This window comes from Sminthopsis crassicaudata, chromosome X (genome assembly GCF_048593235.1).
Source record: "Sminthopsis crassicaudata isolate SCR6 chromosome X, ASM4859323v1, whole genome shotgun sequence".
Taxonomy (NCBI): domain Eukaryota; kingdom Metazoa; phylum Chordata; class Mammalia; order Dasyuromorphia; family Dasyuridae; genus Sminthopsis; species Sminthopsis crassicaudata.
The window spans coordinates 60,429,023-60,446,063 of NC_133623.1; the positions used below are offsets into that span (position 1 = coordinate 60,429,023).

Here is a 17,041-nt window from a genome sequence, read left to right on the forward strand (position 1 = left end):
ACTGAGGTCCCTCAACTCTCAAATTCTGTGGTACTTTGAATAGAAATCAATATAAAGCTCAACATGCTTAGTTAAAACCTGCAATTATCCTCCTGCAGTCACACAATGCATCCCTCACCTCTGTGCCAAGGGGAGACACATATATTGTATCACAAGTTGGACATGTAAGTATAACTCTATATGATCACCGCTTCATCTTTTAGAAGCTTAATTACCATCTCTTTAACAATATATCATAGACTTTTGCTAGGAGCTGAATCAAGCTCATCAGCCTCTAGTTTGCAGATTCTACTTCTTTTTTTTTTTTTAACTAAAACAACTCTGCTTTTCTTCAGTAGGGCCTCCCTCATTCTCCACAGTCTTTCAAATGCCTCTGCATTATGAAAACAAAAAGCCAACAATCACCACCTCAAAGAGATCCTTTGTGGAAAACACGTAGGAATATTATTGCCAAATTTCAAATCCCCAGATCAAAGAGAAAATTTTGCAAGAAAAGAAAAAAAATTCAAATATGCTGGAGCTACAATTAGAATTGTACATAACTTATCAGTAACCACTAAAAGCCCTGGAATTATATATACTGACAATCAAAAGAACTAGGCCTGCAGCCAAAAATATCATATCCAGCAAAGTTATCCATAGTATTGAATGGGGAAAGAAATGGAAATCCAATGAACTTGCAGATTTTCAGGACTTTCAACCAAACTGAAACTCAATAGAAAATTTAACATATAAGAGCTAAATATCAAAGATCAATTTCAAGGAATTTAAGGTGGACAAATTGTTATGATTTTACATGAAAAGATATACCATATGTTTAAGACTGACATCAGCAATTGGGTAGCTCAAAAGAAAGATTGAATAGGACCTGAAAACTGCCTAGAAAAAGGTAAAAATAGTAGTCATTTTATACAAATGAGGTTCATGGGAAGAATAGGCATTACAGGGGGTAGAAGGGATCATAGAACTAAAAACCTAGTCATATTGGGAATGAGTTAAATAGGCAATACTACTATATACCATAAAGAGTATAGCGCCCTCTAAAATCTATAAAGAAATGAAGGATGGATAGAGGGAGAGACAAAGAGTGGGGGAAGAAGACAAGGGAGGGATCCACAGCTGGGGGGGGAGGGGAGGGAGAGGTTAAATAATAGCAAGGAGGTTATCCAGCAGAATTAAAGCAGAATTAGCAAGGAAAGGAAAGAAGACTTTTAACAAACACTACAACAAGGATCAGGAGTAGAATTTGATAGAACAAAATACAGCTAGTAATCATTGAGCTTAGACAAAGTCAAAGTCAAATCAAGAGTGAAATCTACACAATATGTCAGCCATATTAATATTGTTTTAGATGCAGGTTTACATATGGGTAAATGTATGTGTGTATATATATATATGTATATATATATATATATATATATATATATATATATATATATATGTGTGTGTGTGTGTGTGTGTGTGTGTGTGCATATATAGATAGATATGTGTGCATGTAGCTCTATGTATGTGTGTATATATATATATATATATATATGTGTGTGTGTGTGTGTGTATATATGAGTGTGTCTGTGGGTGGGTGTGAATGTATATGTATATGTATGTGTCTATATAAATATATCCTTGCTTAACTATAGACTGCTTGGGAAAAATGAGGGGATGAAAGGGGGAAAGTAGAATAAATTTTTTAAATTGCCCAGCAGAGAACAAAAGGACACCCTACAAGGAAGCAAAGAAAAGAGCATCACTCACTAATATAATTTCTTCTGTTACTATATATCCTTTATTAAAATGGTCATTTATTCATATATATTTTAAATATTCCCTCATGTTTTTGCTGGGCACATAAAAATATTCTGATTTGTTTTGTTTTCTCTTCCTTTTCTATTTAAAATCCAAACTTTTCTGAGTCCAATTTCAGGCCAAGGAAATGATGGCAACAATCTAGACTTGGATCTCTTTATTCTAAAGGCCTCTAGATGGCATAGTGGATAGAGGACTGTGCCTAGAGTCAGGAAGACCTAAGTGACTCATATATCAGCTAGGTGACTCCAGGCAAGTCTTTGTCTCCCTCACTTTCCTCATCTGTAAAATGGGGATAATGAAAGCAACCCACCTCACATGGCTATTAAAAGGATAAAATGAGATAACGTTTGTAAAATGCTTTGCACAGCACTTGGCACATAGTAGATGCTTAAATACTTATGTCCTTTATTCTTTTAATCATAGCACCCAAAGAATCCCAGAATATTTTAGCTCAAAGGCAGCCTAGAGATCATAAAGTCATAGGTTTAGAACTGGAAGAATCCTTAAATTTGCATTTCTTTAATCAATAGTGATTTAAAGCATTTTTATATAATTCTAGATAGCTTTAATTTCTTTATCCGAAATTTGTCTGTTCGTATCCTTTGACCATTTATCAATTAGAGGATGACCTGGATTCTTATAAATCTGAGTTAGTTCTCTATATATTTGAGAAATGAGACCTTTATCAAAAACACTGACTGTAAAAAAAAATTTTCCCAGCTTTCTGTTTCCCTTAAAATCTTGGCTACATTGGTTTTGTTTTGTGTAAAACCTTTTTAATTCAATGTAATTAAAATGATCCATTTTGCATTTCATAATGTTTTCTCCTTCTTGTTTGGTCATAAATTCCTCCCTTCTCCAAAGATCTGACAGAAAAAACTATCCCTTGCTCTCCTAATTTGCCTGTAGTATCGCCCTTTATGTCCAAATCATGAACCCATTAATCTTTAGTGGATAGAATAATGGACCCAGAGTCAGGAAGATCTCAATTCAAATGTGTTCCCTCAATGGCACTCAGGCTGGCTACATTTTTTTCCCTTCTGCCCCTCAGTTATTTCTTTCATAAAATGAGACTTTGGGACCAATGGTCTCTGAGATCCCTTCTAAGTCTGATGGTCTAGCCACTCTCTGGCTAGAATTAATAATAGATTCCACTTAATAGGAAAGTGCCACTCAGGTAGCACAGCAATGGATAGAGCACTGAGCCTGAAATCAGGAAAACTCATCTTTTAGTTCAAATCTGGCTTCAAAAGCTTACTAGCTGGGTGACCCTAGGAAAGTCACTTCATCCTGTTTGCCTCGGTTTTCTCATCTGTCAAATGACCTGCAGAAGGAAATAGCAAAACACTCCTGTATTTCTGTCAAGATGGGGTCATAGAGAATCAAGCATAAGTGAAATATAACTTAACAATGACTTGACAGCAACAAAAATACTCATCACCTAACACTTGAACCAGTTCAATAACTGTTGATTCTTCTCCCTGCCTCAAGTCCCTCCCCACCACAATTCATCTCAGCTGACAACTTAATCTTTGGAGAGGTCTCACTTCTCTCCACTCACCCCAGTGACTCCTTATAATCTTCAGATTTGATTAACAAAGTTTTTCATAACCTGTTTCTATCTCTTTCTGTCCTGTTCCTATCTCTTTCTGTTCTGTCCCTATCTCTTTCCATCCTGTTCCTATCTCTTTCCATCCTGTCCCTTCTTCCTCCCTTCCTTCCTAATCTCTCCCCTCCTAATCTTACTTGTTTCAATTTTTCTTCCCCTTATGGCCTTTTTGTTTCTGACCTCCTTGCTATCTCTTGCATGCAACACTTGATTTCTGGATTCTGTCCATTCTCTCTGGTTGTCCTTTGTGCCTGAAAGATTCTCCCCCCCCCATCTCTGTTTCTCAGCTTCCCTAAAAATTTCACCATCTGTAAGAATCCCACCTTCTTCTGAAATCATAATAATACTACTACTAATAAGTAACATCCATGTAGCACTTATAATGTGCTGGGCACAATATTAAACATTTTTAAATTCTTTTTTATTTTTAATTTTAATAGTTTTTATTTACCAGATATATGCATGGGTAATTTTACAACACTGACAATTGCCAAACCATTTGTTCCAATTTTTCCCCTCCTTCCCCCCACCCATGGCAGGTTGACCAATACAAGTTAAATATGTAGAGTATAAATTAAATACAATATATGCATACATGTCCAAACAGTTATTTTGCTGTACAAAAAGAATCGGACTTTGAAATAGTGTACATTTAGCCTGTGAAGGAAATAAAAAATGCAGGAGGACAAAATTAGAGGAACTGGAAATTCTATGTAGTGGTTCATAGTCATCTCCCAGAGTCCTTTCTCTGGGTGTAGCTGGTTCAGTTCATTACTGCTCTGTTGGAGCTGATGTGGTTCATCTCATTGTTGAAAATGGCCACGTCCATCAGAATTGATCATCATATAACAATACTAAACATTTTATAATTATTATCTCATTTGATTCTCACAGCAACCCTGGAAGGTAGTTCCACCATTTATAGTTGAGGAAACTAAGGCAGACAAGAGGTAAAGGTCTTGAAAATGGTCACATGGTTAGGATGTGTCTGAGACAGGATTTGAACTCAGGTTCTTCCCTACTTCAGGTCCCCCCTCTCACCCTCATCTACCCCCAATCTATTACAGCATCATGTAGCTGCTACTTAAGCATTACCTCTGATTAATCCTTTCTGTAGCTTGTTTGTAAACAGCTGTTTGCACATCCCCCATTAGACTTTGAGCTTTCCCAGAACAGGAACTGTCTTTTCCCTTTCTTTGTATCCCCCAGTACTTAGCAGGGAGCTTGGCACATAGTAGGTGCTTAATAAACACTTGTTGATAAATGAATGGATGCCCTTCAGTTGGAGAATGGCTGGAGAAGTTAGGGTATATGAAAGGTATGGAATACAATTATTCTATTTAAAAAAGCTTGATTTTAGCAAAAGCCTGGAAAGATTTACATGAACTGATACCGAGTGAATGGAGCAGAACCGGGAACACACTGTACGCAGCTACGGCAAGATTGTGTGATGGTCAACTACGATACACTTGGGTCTTCTCAGCAATTCAGTGATCCAAGGCAATCCCACTGATCTTTGGCTGGAAAATGCCTTCTGTATGAATATGGAGACTAAATGGGGATGGAAGCAGACTGCTTTAACCTTTTTTCCCCCTCTTTGTCATAGTTTTCCCCTTTTGTTCTGATTTTTCTCTCACACTTTTGACAAAAAAAAAGAAAAAGAAAACAAACCAAAAACATCCCAAGCCTAAAAATAAACACTTGTTGACTTGACTTTGCTAAGACACAGTTAATAATTGAATGTGGACAAAGCTGAGATGTTTTTCCATGTATTAAACTCTTACCAGTGGATTTTATTGATTGATTCCCTCAGTCAGCAAACATTTATTGAGCTTGCATCAAGCGCAGGGCATGCTACTGGACACTGAAGAGGATATAGAGATAAATGATATGATCCTTTCCCTGGAGGGGGTCACAGTCCATTAGTGGTGCTAAAATATAAACCCAACTAAGGATACTACACAATAATGCAGTCGTGGCCCATGAGAGAAGGAACGAAGTGCCGTGGGATGGGGCGTGCTGAGCAGCACATCTGTAAATTAGGGAAGGTTTCATGGAAAAGACTTTGATAAACACAGAATCTGGGTTCAAATCTCCCCTCAGATGCTTACTATTTATGTAAGTGGAGCTGAGCCACTTTTTTCTGGCCTCAGTTTGCTCATTTGTAAAATGGGACTGGAATAGATGCTCTCTGAGGTCTTAATGGGTCTAAATCTTTGATTCCTAGATGAGTAACTGAACAATCTTGGTTCAAAGGAACAGGAGATGAAAGCTATTTCTCCAGAGAGGATGTAGGACATTGCACAAGTTTGTGGTTACTTTGTGAGTTTTGTTTAACTGCTTTTCTTTGTTGCAAGGGAGGCTTCAATGCAGAGCTGGCAGGAGGAATACGTGGGAAAATGACTGTATATTTAAAAAATAACCAAACCCATCAATTAAAAAAAAAAAAAAAAAGACATGGCAACTGGCCAAGTTTACTGTAAGGGTCTGGGGGAGGGAAGAAACACTTATTAAGTGCCTACTGTGTGCCTGGAACTGTGCTTAGTGCTTTACAAATTTTTTTTTTCCTCATTTAACCTAGAACTGGAAGGCTCCTTAGAGTTGGGCCATCATCTTAGATGGCCCGAGGGCACATCTAGGACCCTGGATCTGGAGCTGGAAGCCATTTGGTCCAGTCTCTTCGTTATAAGGAAACTGAGGCCCACGGTGGGGGAAGTGCCTTGGCCAACGTGTAACAGACTCCCAGGTGTTCCACATCTGCAGCCCATGGCTCTTTTCACTATACTCTAAGCGTTTTGGGGGCTGCTGGGAGGAGGCCTTTGAAGGGAAACGACTAGTTTAAATGGACTGGAGCAAGAGGGGAAACAGAGCGATAAGACCTGCAGATGATGGCTAGCGGGCTTGGCTTTGTGTAACTGACTAGACTAAGGTAACCCCCTTCTTGCGCCCCATAATTAGTCATTCATCACACGCATTTATTAAGGGGCCATCAGGTCCCCGGCACTAGACCAGGCGCGGGACACGAAGGGGGGGGGGAGCCGGGAAATTAATCAATTCTTCTATCATTCCCCCTGCCTCCCCCCCCCCCCCCTCCAGCCTTTCTCCCGGGTCTTCCTCTTCCTCGCCCCTCCCCCGCCCCCTCACTGGCGTAACAAACCAGCAGCTCAACCGCCCGTAGCGTTTCTAGGCACCGGAGGGCGCTCTCCAGGCCCGCCCCGCCCCCGCAGCCCCGCCTCTCTCCAGTTCGTCCCGCCCCTCCCCTCAATAGCCCAGCCCATCCTCAGCCAATCCCCTTCCCCGCCACCCTCAGCCCCGCCCTAATATCCGCCCACAAGCGCCGATCTGCCTGATGATTGGCTGTCTGTAGAACTCCCGCCCCGCTTCATCATAAGACCCGGGGTCGAAGCGTCCGCGTCTCATCTCTCCGCTGCCGCGTCTCGAACCTGCCGGGTGTCTGCCATCTGACTCTGCCGGGACTTTGGTTGCCTCGGTAGTCTACCTTGAGCTAGGACCATGTCGCGCGACTGGCGTCTCGCTCTCCCCCTCCTCACTCGGGGTTCGGCCTTCGCTTTCCTCTGCCTGTTATTGGGTGAGTAAGCGCTGTTGAGGGGGGGCGGACGCAGCTCTTACTCTGGCTCCGGGTCCGAGGCCAAGGCCGGATCGCCCCTTGTGCGACAGCGACAGCAGTGCTCGGGGAGGGGGGCTGAAGCCGGGACCGGAGGGAGTCCGGGGTGGGGGAGTGGCCTGGCCCCTTGGAGCTCGTGGGTGAGGGAGGCCGGCGACCGAGGGGTGACCAACATGGGAATGGAGCGGGGAGAGGTGCGTGGGGACCAACGAGTGACTAAGATGAGAGGGGAGGGGAGGGGCTGTGGTGAAAGAGTAATCTCGCGGCTTGGGGGTGGCTAAGGAGTGATCTACATAGGTTGGGGAGTTGTTGGGGGGCCAAAGAGTGATCAGAGTGGGGGGGGGGCAGAGCGATGAGATCTTAGTAACCTGGATGGGAATGGAAAGGAAGGTGCGGGGGTGTGTGGGGGGGAGACGAATGACCAAAATGACTGTGGAGTGTGGGGGGGTGGGGAAGGTGGACCAGCAGTGTAGCTGAGTGGTAAGCTAGGAGAACGATGGGGGCTGGGGGTTTTAGACTGTCCTAGGGGGGAGCAGAGGAGTGATCAAAATGGGAATGGGAGGGAGTGTCAGGGACTAAAGGATGACTTAGGTGGCATAGGGGATCAGGAGTGACCAGAGTAAAGGTTAGGGGGTCAACCTGGTGGGGAAATGATAGGGAGACCCCAACCCTAGCCCCACTTTGAACCCAGATCCTGAAGCTCAGTGTGTCTTAGGGTGAAGATGAATTTTTTCACCTGGGGGACACCTCCCCAGGCACTGCTTTCCTTGAGTGTGTAGTGAGAGCCCCCCCACCCTTGACTCAGGGGGGGGGCTTGAGTTTAGGAGTTGTTTCTGCTACCTGGCTCCTCAGTGTGTTCCTTTTCAGCCTTGTCCCCTTCCCCCTCATTCTATTATTACCTCCTAGGTTTGTTTTATAAGGAAAGCATCCCAGAGTTCTGTCACTGATTTAGCTCAGTAACCTCACAGAAAGGAGGATGGAGGCTGGTTTTTAAATGAAGGTTGCAGGATCTTGCCAATGGATTGTAAATACCCTCTGTGTACTTTATGGTACAAGAGTGAATCTTGCCATCCAACCTGCTAATCTCTCTCCCCATTTGCCCCCCTCCCAGGTCCCTATTCCTTCTCCCTCCCCGCCCCCCTTTTCTAAATTCTCCTGTAAGCCTTAGGATGGAGCACACGAGTTCTGTGACATTTAAACTGCGTTGCACAGATGAGCTTTGAATTATGGGTTTGGAATTGAGGACTTCCATGGAAGTGCTAAATGGTACAAATTTCTCTAAAGCCAACTTGTTGAGGCGCATCCTCGCGTCAAGTCGAGTCTTGGGGTTGTCACATTTGTTTCATCAGGATCTATAGTGACAGGGATTATTGACTGCATAGACTGTGCTGTGATAGATCCTCATGTCATTTGTGAGATCTGACAAAAGCCAAGCATTTGTCACGACGACATTCGTTGAATAGACATTTGATCCTCTCATGTTGGGTGTTTGTGAGGTTTTCTTTTTTTTTTTTATAGGCTTTTTTTTTGGTTGTTGTTGTTGATGATGAATCATTCGTGCTTCAGCAAGAGGCATTCAAATATGTGAACTGTAAGAAAGAGAACAATGAAACAAAGTGACTGTAAATCAGCCCAAGATAATTAACTTTTTGTCAAGATTGTGTCTTTAGATATGTGTTCTTTTAATCAAGCTAGCCCCCCCCCACTCCCTGTGAATTCCTTATAATATGGTTATTCTGTTCCCTCGCCTCCGCCTCTTGTGGATCAACTTTGTAACATTACAATAGATTATACATCTAGACCTTGCTTCCTGGAGCTTCAGAAATGGGCAAAGCCTTCCTATCATTGTTATGTTCAAGTCATTACAAGTTGTTCTGATATGAAGTGATTGCTTGGAGTCAAGGCTATCTTGAATGCGATGGCTCTGGAGGTTGGCCAAATGGACACTTCTCCCCGTGGTATTTTTTTCTTTCTTCCATTGTTTCCCAGAATGAACAAACATTTAATTGAAAAAAAAAAAGTTTAAGTTTTGCCATTTTTAATCATATTGCTAACAAATGGGGCAGCCTCTGGGGTATGAGTCCCTTCTTGACAGTGAGTGAAAGGCTACTAGTTAATTGTCTCATGGGGAAACTCTCTTTTCATGGAAAAAGATTAATTGGATGGGGAACCACATGGCAGTAGAGTCAAAGAACCTTTATGATTTCTCGTCATTAATCAAAGTTAATGTCAGCTTGGAGGGAGAATCCTTAATGTGAAAAGAATAATTGTTAGCAGCAAAGTTGGCGTTGGGGAAGGAGGTACCATGTAGTAAATCAGAATAATCCAGTAGAGTCATGCTAGAGAGGAGTTTGTTCTGCCTGTATTTCTATTTTTTCCTATAAGTTCTAGATACAGGGGTTCTCAAACTATGGCCGGCGGGTCAGAGGTGGCCCACTGAGGCCGATGATGCAGCCCGCTGTGTTATGGCAAATGGGCTGAGGGCACAGACAGAGTGTGAGCTTTTGTTTTTACTATAGTCCGGCCCCCAACAGTCTGAGGGACAGTGAACTGGTCCCCTGTTTAAAAGTTTGAGGACCACTGCATCTAGAAACTATGAAGGACTTAGTTTTTTATTTTTTATTTTTTTACAAGGCAATTGGGCTTAAATGACTTGCCTAGGGTCACACAGCTAGTAAGCTTTAAGTATCTGAGGCTGGATTTGAACTTAGAGCCTTTTGACTTCAGAGCCAGTACTCTATCCACTGTACCATCTAATTGCCCCAGGACTATATATTTTTTTAATTTTTAAAAATTATTATAGTTTTTTTTTTATTTATAAGATATATGCATGGGTAATTTTCCAGCACTGACAATTGCCAAGCCTTTTGTTCCAATTTTCCCCCTCCTTCCCCCCCCCCCAGACGGTAGATTGACCAATACATGTTACATATGTTAAAGTATAAATTAAATACAATATATGTCTACATGCCAGGACTATATTTTTCAAAGATATCTTCTGAGAAATTCATATTATAATGTTTTCAAAAACTACTCCCTGAAAAAAAAATAATCCCCTGTATTCTCTTTGCTATTTTTTCAGCTTTGTCCACTCTTCTTTTTTTCTATCTAGGAAATGATACCAACAAGGGCAATGTCAGAATCATTGTATGAGTTTTGGTTTGTTTGCTGTCCCGGGGTATAGAGATGGGATGTTGGATTTAAGGAATTCTTAATGGGGATGGAGCTAAAGGTTAGAAATGCTTTAAAAAAAAGTGGGGGCTAATTTACTTTACAAAATCATTTACTTTCAAATAAATACTGGGGTTTGAAGGGGAAATAAATTTGAGAACCCCTGATTTGAAAGCGTGTTGCTTTGGGATCCCTTAGAGCTGTTATTCCAAACTTTAGCTTTGTTGCCGTCCCAGGATATGTCTATAATTTTGAAATGTACAGTGGATAATGACCAAGGTTGCCCCCCCCAAAGGGCTGTCATTTCCCTTGGCTTCTTTGCAGAAGTGGGGGACAATAGGTAGGGAATACTACATATAGAGTATCATAAAATACGTTTCACTGAATTGCTTTTCTTTTCCCTCTTTTGTTATAAGAGATGGCTCTCTGGGAGGACTGTGTTGGCAAATGGAGGGAAAATAATAACAAAAGTTATTGACCAAAAATGTGTGCATCTATGGATTAACTTTCTGGAGAACAGGGAGTCCTAGGGGCAAACAATGATATATTGAGAATCATCTCACTAGAGATTTGACTGAAACACGGAACTAACTGTCCACTTTAATTTGCCGCTTTCAGATAAAGATAGGGATCGACATTTTTGTCACTGTGATAAAATCCTTGAAGAGGTATTCAAAGACCTTGTTCTTGCTTAATTTTATACTGATACTCTGCCCAAAGGCTACACCATAAATAAGAGAGATGGCTTCTATACTTGAACAGTTGATGGTCTCTTTAGGGAAACTAAGTTGAAATAATGTCTGATCGTGACAGCATATTATGGTGTATAACGAATCTAAGTGCAATTTACTCAGTAAAGGCTTCTGGGACAAAGCTGAGACCACCCTTTTGCCTAGTGAGAAAGAGCCACAGGAGGAATGGTGTGGAGGTACACATGAACATCACTTGGTCAGGGGATGTTGAGGAGGCCAGCTTTATTAAAAGTGTTGGTACTTGGAAGGATAGGACAGGTGGGGACAGATTAAGGAGGGTCTTCAAGGTCCAGCAGAGAGACATGGGGCCACTGAAAGTGTTTAAGAAAGGAAATAATTTTAAAAAAGTACTTTAAGAAAATCTGCCAGGATAATTTGGAGTAGGGAGATGCTGGGAGAGAGGTCAGTTAAGGAGTCTGTAATAATTTAGGGGGCAGGTAATAGGAACTGGACTTGTGATTTCACTGGTATAGGGGATTTCCAAGTGAGGAAACTGAGTTGCAAGCATCACTTGGGGTTTATATTTACAAATGCATCTTTTTTAGTCACGGTCTCATTTTGTAAATTGTTGTGGATTTTTTTTAACTCCAGGAACTCTTGAGAATGATGCATTGGATGTTACTGTGAACAACTCTCAGGATACCATTTGCCTGCATGCAGAATGGCAGATGAATTTCACAATAAAATATGAAACTGTAAACCATGGTCTCGTAAGTAAACATTTGGCAAATGAATGGGAATTTCTGTTGCTATCATTTGGGCCTGATTTTGTGTTTGTGTAGCCCTGCCTCCTCTGAAAAGGCTCCTAAGTTGATTAACTTACCACTTAGTCTGTGTTTTTCTGTGTGTGCTTGAAAGCATTTAATTTTTGTGGTTTTATGAATTTTATTTCTCTGAGCTCATAAATTGTTTGGGTTTCTCAGAATCGATTAAGGAAAAATGATGAAGAATAAGCACTCATTTTTAATGACTTAATACTTTGATGAATGCTCTTCATTTAAATGTTTCCCCTTAGCTCATCTTCCTCCTCCATTCTTGGTTTCTCTTTTTTCCTTACTTGTTAGTTAAGGGTTATTTTTCTCCCTCTCCCCATATTTTTTTAAATTAGCCCTTTGCTTTTATTGTAATTTACCAGTCCAGATTAATACTTGCTCTCCAACTTAGAGCATTAGAGACTTGTTGGGGGGACTGGTGGGGAGAAGGGCTGATTTACTAAGAGTCACACAGCCAGTGGGTGTCAGAAATAGTGCTCAAACTTCATTGAGGGATCTATCTTCATCTTTCTGCTGGGTGGTGGGGCCTCTCTGAACCTCTCTACCAACTTGCAGTCTGGGTGGGAGGGGGGAAGAGGAGGACAAAGACAGAGCTGTCTGCTAAACAGCATTTGCTGATCTTGACCCATAATCAGTTTTGTGATTTCCCCAGAGGAGTGAAAAATATGGAAGCACCTGAGCCCCACCTCTGCCCCCCCCCCTTTTTTTTTTTTAACATAACAGGCTAGGGAAAGAGTCTTAATACTTAATGCTTTTATGTATGTTCATATTTCATTTCTCTCCTTCCCTTATCCTTTTCTACTTTTTCTTTTAGAACAACGTAACAATTCAGATTCCCAGAAATGTATCATACAGTGGAAGTGATTGCGGTATTGTTAACAATGTCTCCCAAATTCAAGTCCGCTTTGGAAACGGTTTCTTTTGGAATGCCAACTTTACCAGAGAGAAAGACACTTATTTCATTGACTCCATCTCCTTTTACTATAATACCAGTGATAACGACATTTTTCCCGATGCTAAAGAGAAAGGTAAGCAATTTGGGCATTTAGAGTTTTGTTGTTTTGAGAAGAATCAGGTAAGTTGGGGGAAGTGATCAGTGACTTCTTGGACTATTTCAGCCACTTTTTTTTTTATTCAAAACTTTGCGCATCCTGAGTGTGGATCACAACATAGTATTTTCACTCCTTTTGTTGTTGTTTGCTTGCTTTTTTTTTCTTTCTCATTTTTCCCTTTTTGATCTGATTTTTCTTGTGCAGCATGATAATTGTGGAAACATGTATAGAGGAATTGCACATCTTTAACATATATTGGATCATTTGCCCACTGGAAGGGGGAAGGGAGGGGAAAAAATTAAAACACAGGGTTTTATAGGGGTGGATGTCAAAAATTATCCTTGTATATATTTTGAAAATAAAAAAACTATAATTAAAAAATAATAAAAAATTAAGTGTATTATCACTAAGAAAAAATAACAAAACTTTAGGCATCCATTGATGGCCAATCACATGACCAGACCCCACCCTCACCCTCTTTGGCTGTTGGAAACCCTGTTGAGCCAAAATTAACCGAGAAAGACTTAGCATTTGTGGCTCATTAAAGAAGCTGTTCAATTTGGAATGACTTAATCCTAGAACTAGAAGAGATTCCTGGTATTTTAAAACTGTGACTGTTTGAGACTTCAGCTGTGGCCCACATTTCAACCAGATATGTGTGCAGGATGTAATGATAGCATTAATAAATTTAGTTTGTATGTGAACTGAAACCCCTTCTAAGTGGAAGGGAATGAGGCTGTAAGTTTAGTTGTTTTTTAGTTCGGCTGACTCTTCCCTACTCCTTTTTGGAGTTTTCTTGGCAAAGATACTGTAATCATTTGCCATTTCCTACTCCTGCTCATTTTGCGGATGAGGAACTGAGACAAACAGGGTGAAATGACTTAGCCAGTGTCACACAGCTAGTAAGTATTTGAGGTCAAATTTGAACTCAGGCCCTCATGACTCTATCCACTGCTGCACCACCTAGCTCCCCTGAAGCATGGTGGTACAATGGGGAAAAAAAACATTGTTATTAGACTCATTAGAGCTAAATGCAAATGCTTATGACTTGTGTGACTTTAGGCAAGTCCTTTATCTCCCTGGGCCCCAGTATCTGCCTGTGTAAAATGGTGGCCTATGAGGTCCCTTCTGGCTCTAGAGCTTGGATCTCATGATTTGCTCTCCCATGTTTTAGGGGCAATATTTTTGTTTTTCTCAGACATAGCAAACGCTTCATTTTGTTCTCCATAAGGGCCATCTGGAAGCAGCCTTTTTATTTAGACTTGCTAATGAATAATTCATAGTTGCCTCTAGTCTGCAGAGCTGTACTTCTTGAGAGATAGAAGTAAGTGCTCTAAGTATAAAGTTTGGAAGGGGATAGCAAACTAGACATTGAAAATCTTTTTGCTCTGGCTCCCTTTGACCTTCTGGGTCTACAAGAGTGTTTATTATTGTTTTTTTTTCCTCAATAGTGTTTTATTTTTCCAAATAGACATAAAGATAGTTTCCAACATTCATTTTAGCTGATAGACACAAGAGAAGCCTATCAGGTTACTACTTAGAGTAATAGAGCTCTGGATTTGTTTTTTTTTTTGGGGGGGGGGAAGAAGCTTAGTAGCTTTATGACTGTGAGTTGTCACTAAATTTATCTCTGCCTCCATTTTCTCATCTGTAAAATGGAGATAATCCCCATTATCTTCCTCATCAGATTGTTGCCAAGTTGGATTAAAATAAGCAGTAAACATGTATAGACTATATTGGATTGTTTGCTGTCTCAAGGAGGAAAGGGAGGATCTCAAAACTTTAAAAAATGTGAAAAATCCTTTTAACATGTAGCTAAGGGAAAAAATAAAATATGATCTATATGAAATACATATGTGTATAATATAATATATAATGTGTAAATTTTTTTAAAAGGTAACTGTAAAGCACTATCTAAATGTTAGTTTTCAGTTGATAAAGTTAATAAATAGATTTTTTTCTTTTTTTATTAAAGCTTTTTATTTTAAAAACATAGGCACATTATCTGTGCCTATGTTTTAAAAAATAAAAACCTTTAATTTATTTAATATTTATTAACATTAACCCTCGCAAAACCTTGTGTTCCAATCCTTCCCCCCCCCCTTTTCTGCCACCCCTCTCCTAGCTGGCAAGTGGTCCAATATATGATAAACAGATTTTTTTCAAGCAAATTCATAGCTTCATCCACATTCATTTTGGGGTTTTCTTCATGATTTGAGTATTTGTTCTTGTTAACAGGTGTTAATAGATTCTGAAGGCATCCTAATAAAATGCAGATCCTTTATAAGTTATAGGGATATGATACTTCAGAATTCTGGCAATATATTGTTTTGTTTTGTTTTTTACATGGGAGAAGACCACTGTTCAAACTAATTTATCTTCTTTTGTAGGAATATTTCGCACCTTTTTTGAAATCCACACTCTTGAGATTCCATTGGGTGATATCTTCCGGTGTCATAGTGAAATTGCAGTAAAAGAGGGAAATGTCACCCACAAGTACTGGGATATCTTTGTGCGGGCTTTTATCCAGAACAACACATCCGACCCACAAGGTAAGATGCCGAAAGCACATCGGGCGATACTCTGAAACTTAAGACTTTAATTAGATTCATTATAAGAAAACCTTAAGAAATGTTCTAACCCTAGGGAGCCTAGGAGATGGAGAGCTGGTCTCCAAGCCAGCAATACCTGGCTCCACGTCCCACTTCTGACAAATCCAGGCTGGGTAATTTTGGGTGAGCCAGTTAATGTCTCGGTGCTCCAAGCATCTTTCTGTGACTACAAGTTGGAGAGAAGGAGCTGATCTGCATTGGTAAAGGGAGTTTGCTCGCCTGGGAGTTCTGGGTTCCCAGTCCTTCTCCTTCTCCTGTTATCTTCAGCGCTTAAAGTTTTTCCATCAATAGGCATTATCATGATGCTCATGACTCTAAAAACTCTAGAGTTTGTGATGGACTTAATAAAAATGTCATTACTTCTAGCTAAGGATTCCAGCAGATACTGCAGTAGAACTGTTGGCCCTTCAGCGCACTCTAAGGCTTCCTCGAGCTCCACTTTGTAAATTCCACTCCGTTTTTTTTGGTTTGTGTGTTTGGTTTGGTTTGGTTTGGGGGGAGCATTTGGAGTTAAGTGACTTGTCCAGGGTCACACAGCTGGTAAGTGTCTGAAGCTAGATTTGAATGAAGGTCCTTCTGATTCCAAGGATGGTGCTCTATGCATTGTCCCACATAGATGTTTTTATCATTGACTTGGTAATTTATGACATTTCCCAATAGTTGTAGATTTAAATTCTGGCTGTGCCATTTGATACCTTGTGTGATCTTCCGCTGGTCCCTCTTCCTCCCTGGCCCCTACTTTTGTCCTCTGTAAGATTAGATGACCTTTGAGTTTCCCTCTAGAGCTAGATCTTGTATAATGTGTGAACTTAGACAAGTCACTTTATTCCTGCCTCCATTTTTCTTATCTGTAAAATGAGGGGATTGAGGACATCTGCTCCACAACTAGGATCCTAGGAGTTACTTGGACTCTTTAGAGAAGAAATGTTTTCTTTTTTCCTGACTTTCAAGGTTAGGAAAATATCACAATGAAGTCATCTTAATTTTTTCCCCCTTTAGAGTACGTCTGTGATGACGATGAAATCATGACACCTCTTTCGATAACTACCCCTACTACTGTGCCTGTTCCTACTTCCAAACCTATCCCACAAGAAAAACCTTTTCCTGGGACCTATTCTGTTAACAATGGGAGTGCCGTCTGTCTCTTGGCCACCATGGGGCTTCGCCTGAACATCACCAAAGATAAGGTACAATTGTCTCCTCTTGTTTCCCTTCCTCTCTCCTTCCTGATGGGCCCTTGGGGTTTTTTTTTGTTTGTTTATTTGCTTGTTTGTTTGTTTTGTTTTTTTGGGGGGTTTTTTGCTGAGACAATTGAAGTTAATTGACTTATCCAGGGTCACACAGCTAGGAAGTGTTAAGTGTCTGAGATCACATTTGAACTCAGGTCCTCCTGATGTCAGGGCTATGCTCTACTCACTTTGCCACCTAGCTGCTCCATGGGTCCTTGTTTTAATTAAATCTAGATTTTCTTAAAGATTGTTTTGGGCCTGTGAGCCACAATTCAGAAATCTACGTTTACATCATAGTCAAGGAAGGAAGTGTTCACCAACAAAAAAAAAAAGCTTTTTTTTTTTTTTTTTTTTTTTAAGCCTTCGACCTCTGACAAATTAACTCTGGAATCATGTGGACTTCAGAAGGCTC

The 17,041-nt window shown here is 40.6% G+C and overlaps 1 protein-coding gene across 4 annotated transcripts in view; it reads left to right on the forward strand.

The window, feature by feature from the left end:
• Positions 1–6,794: 6,794 nt before the first annotated feature.
• LAMP2 (lysosomal associated membrane protein 2) overlaps positions 6,795–17,041 on the forward strand; it is a 32,428-nt gene continuing 22,181 nt past the window's right edge. For 3 of the 4 annotated variants that reach the window (XM_074278022.1, XM_074278025.1, XM_074278024.1), the window contains exons 1-5: positions 6,817–7,004; positions 11,555–11,673; positions 12,551–12,764; positions 15,179–15,340; positions 16,400–16,587. In XM_074278022.1, the coding sequence (XP_074134123.1) occupies positions 6,929–7,004; positions 11,555–11,673; positions 12,551–12,764; positions 15,179–15,340; positions 16,400–16,587 (759 nt within the window). In that variant the 5' untranslated portion in view covers positions 6,817–6,928. Of the gene's footprint in view, positions 7,005–11,554; positions 11,674–12,550; positions 12,765–15,178; positions 15,341–16,399; positions 16,588–17,041 lie in introns of all 4 variants that reach the window. The other variant, XM_074278023.1, reaches the window with a different exon arrangement.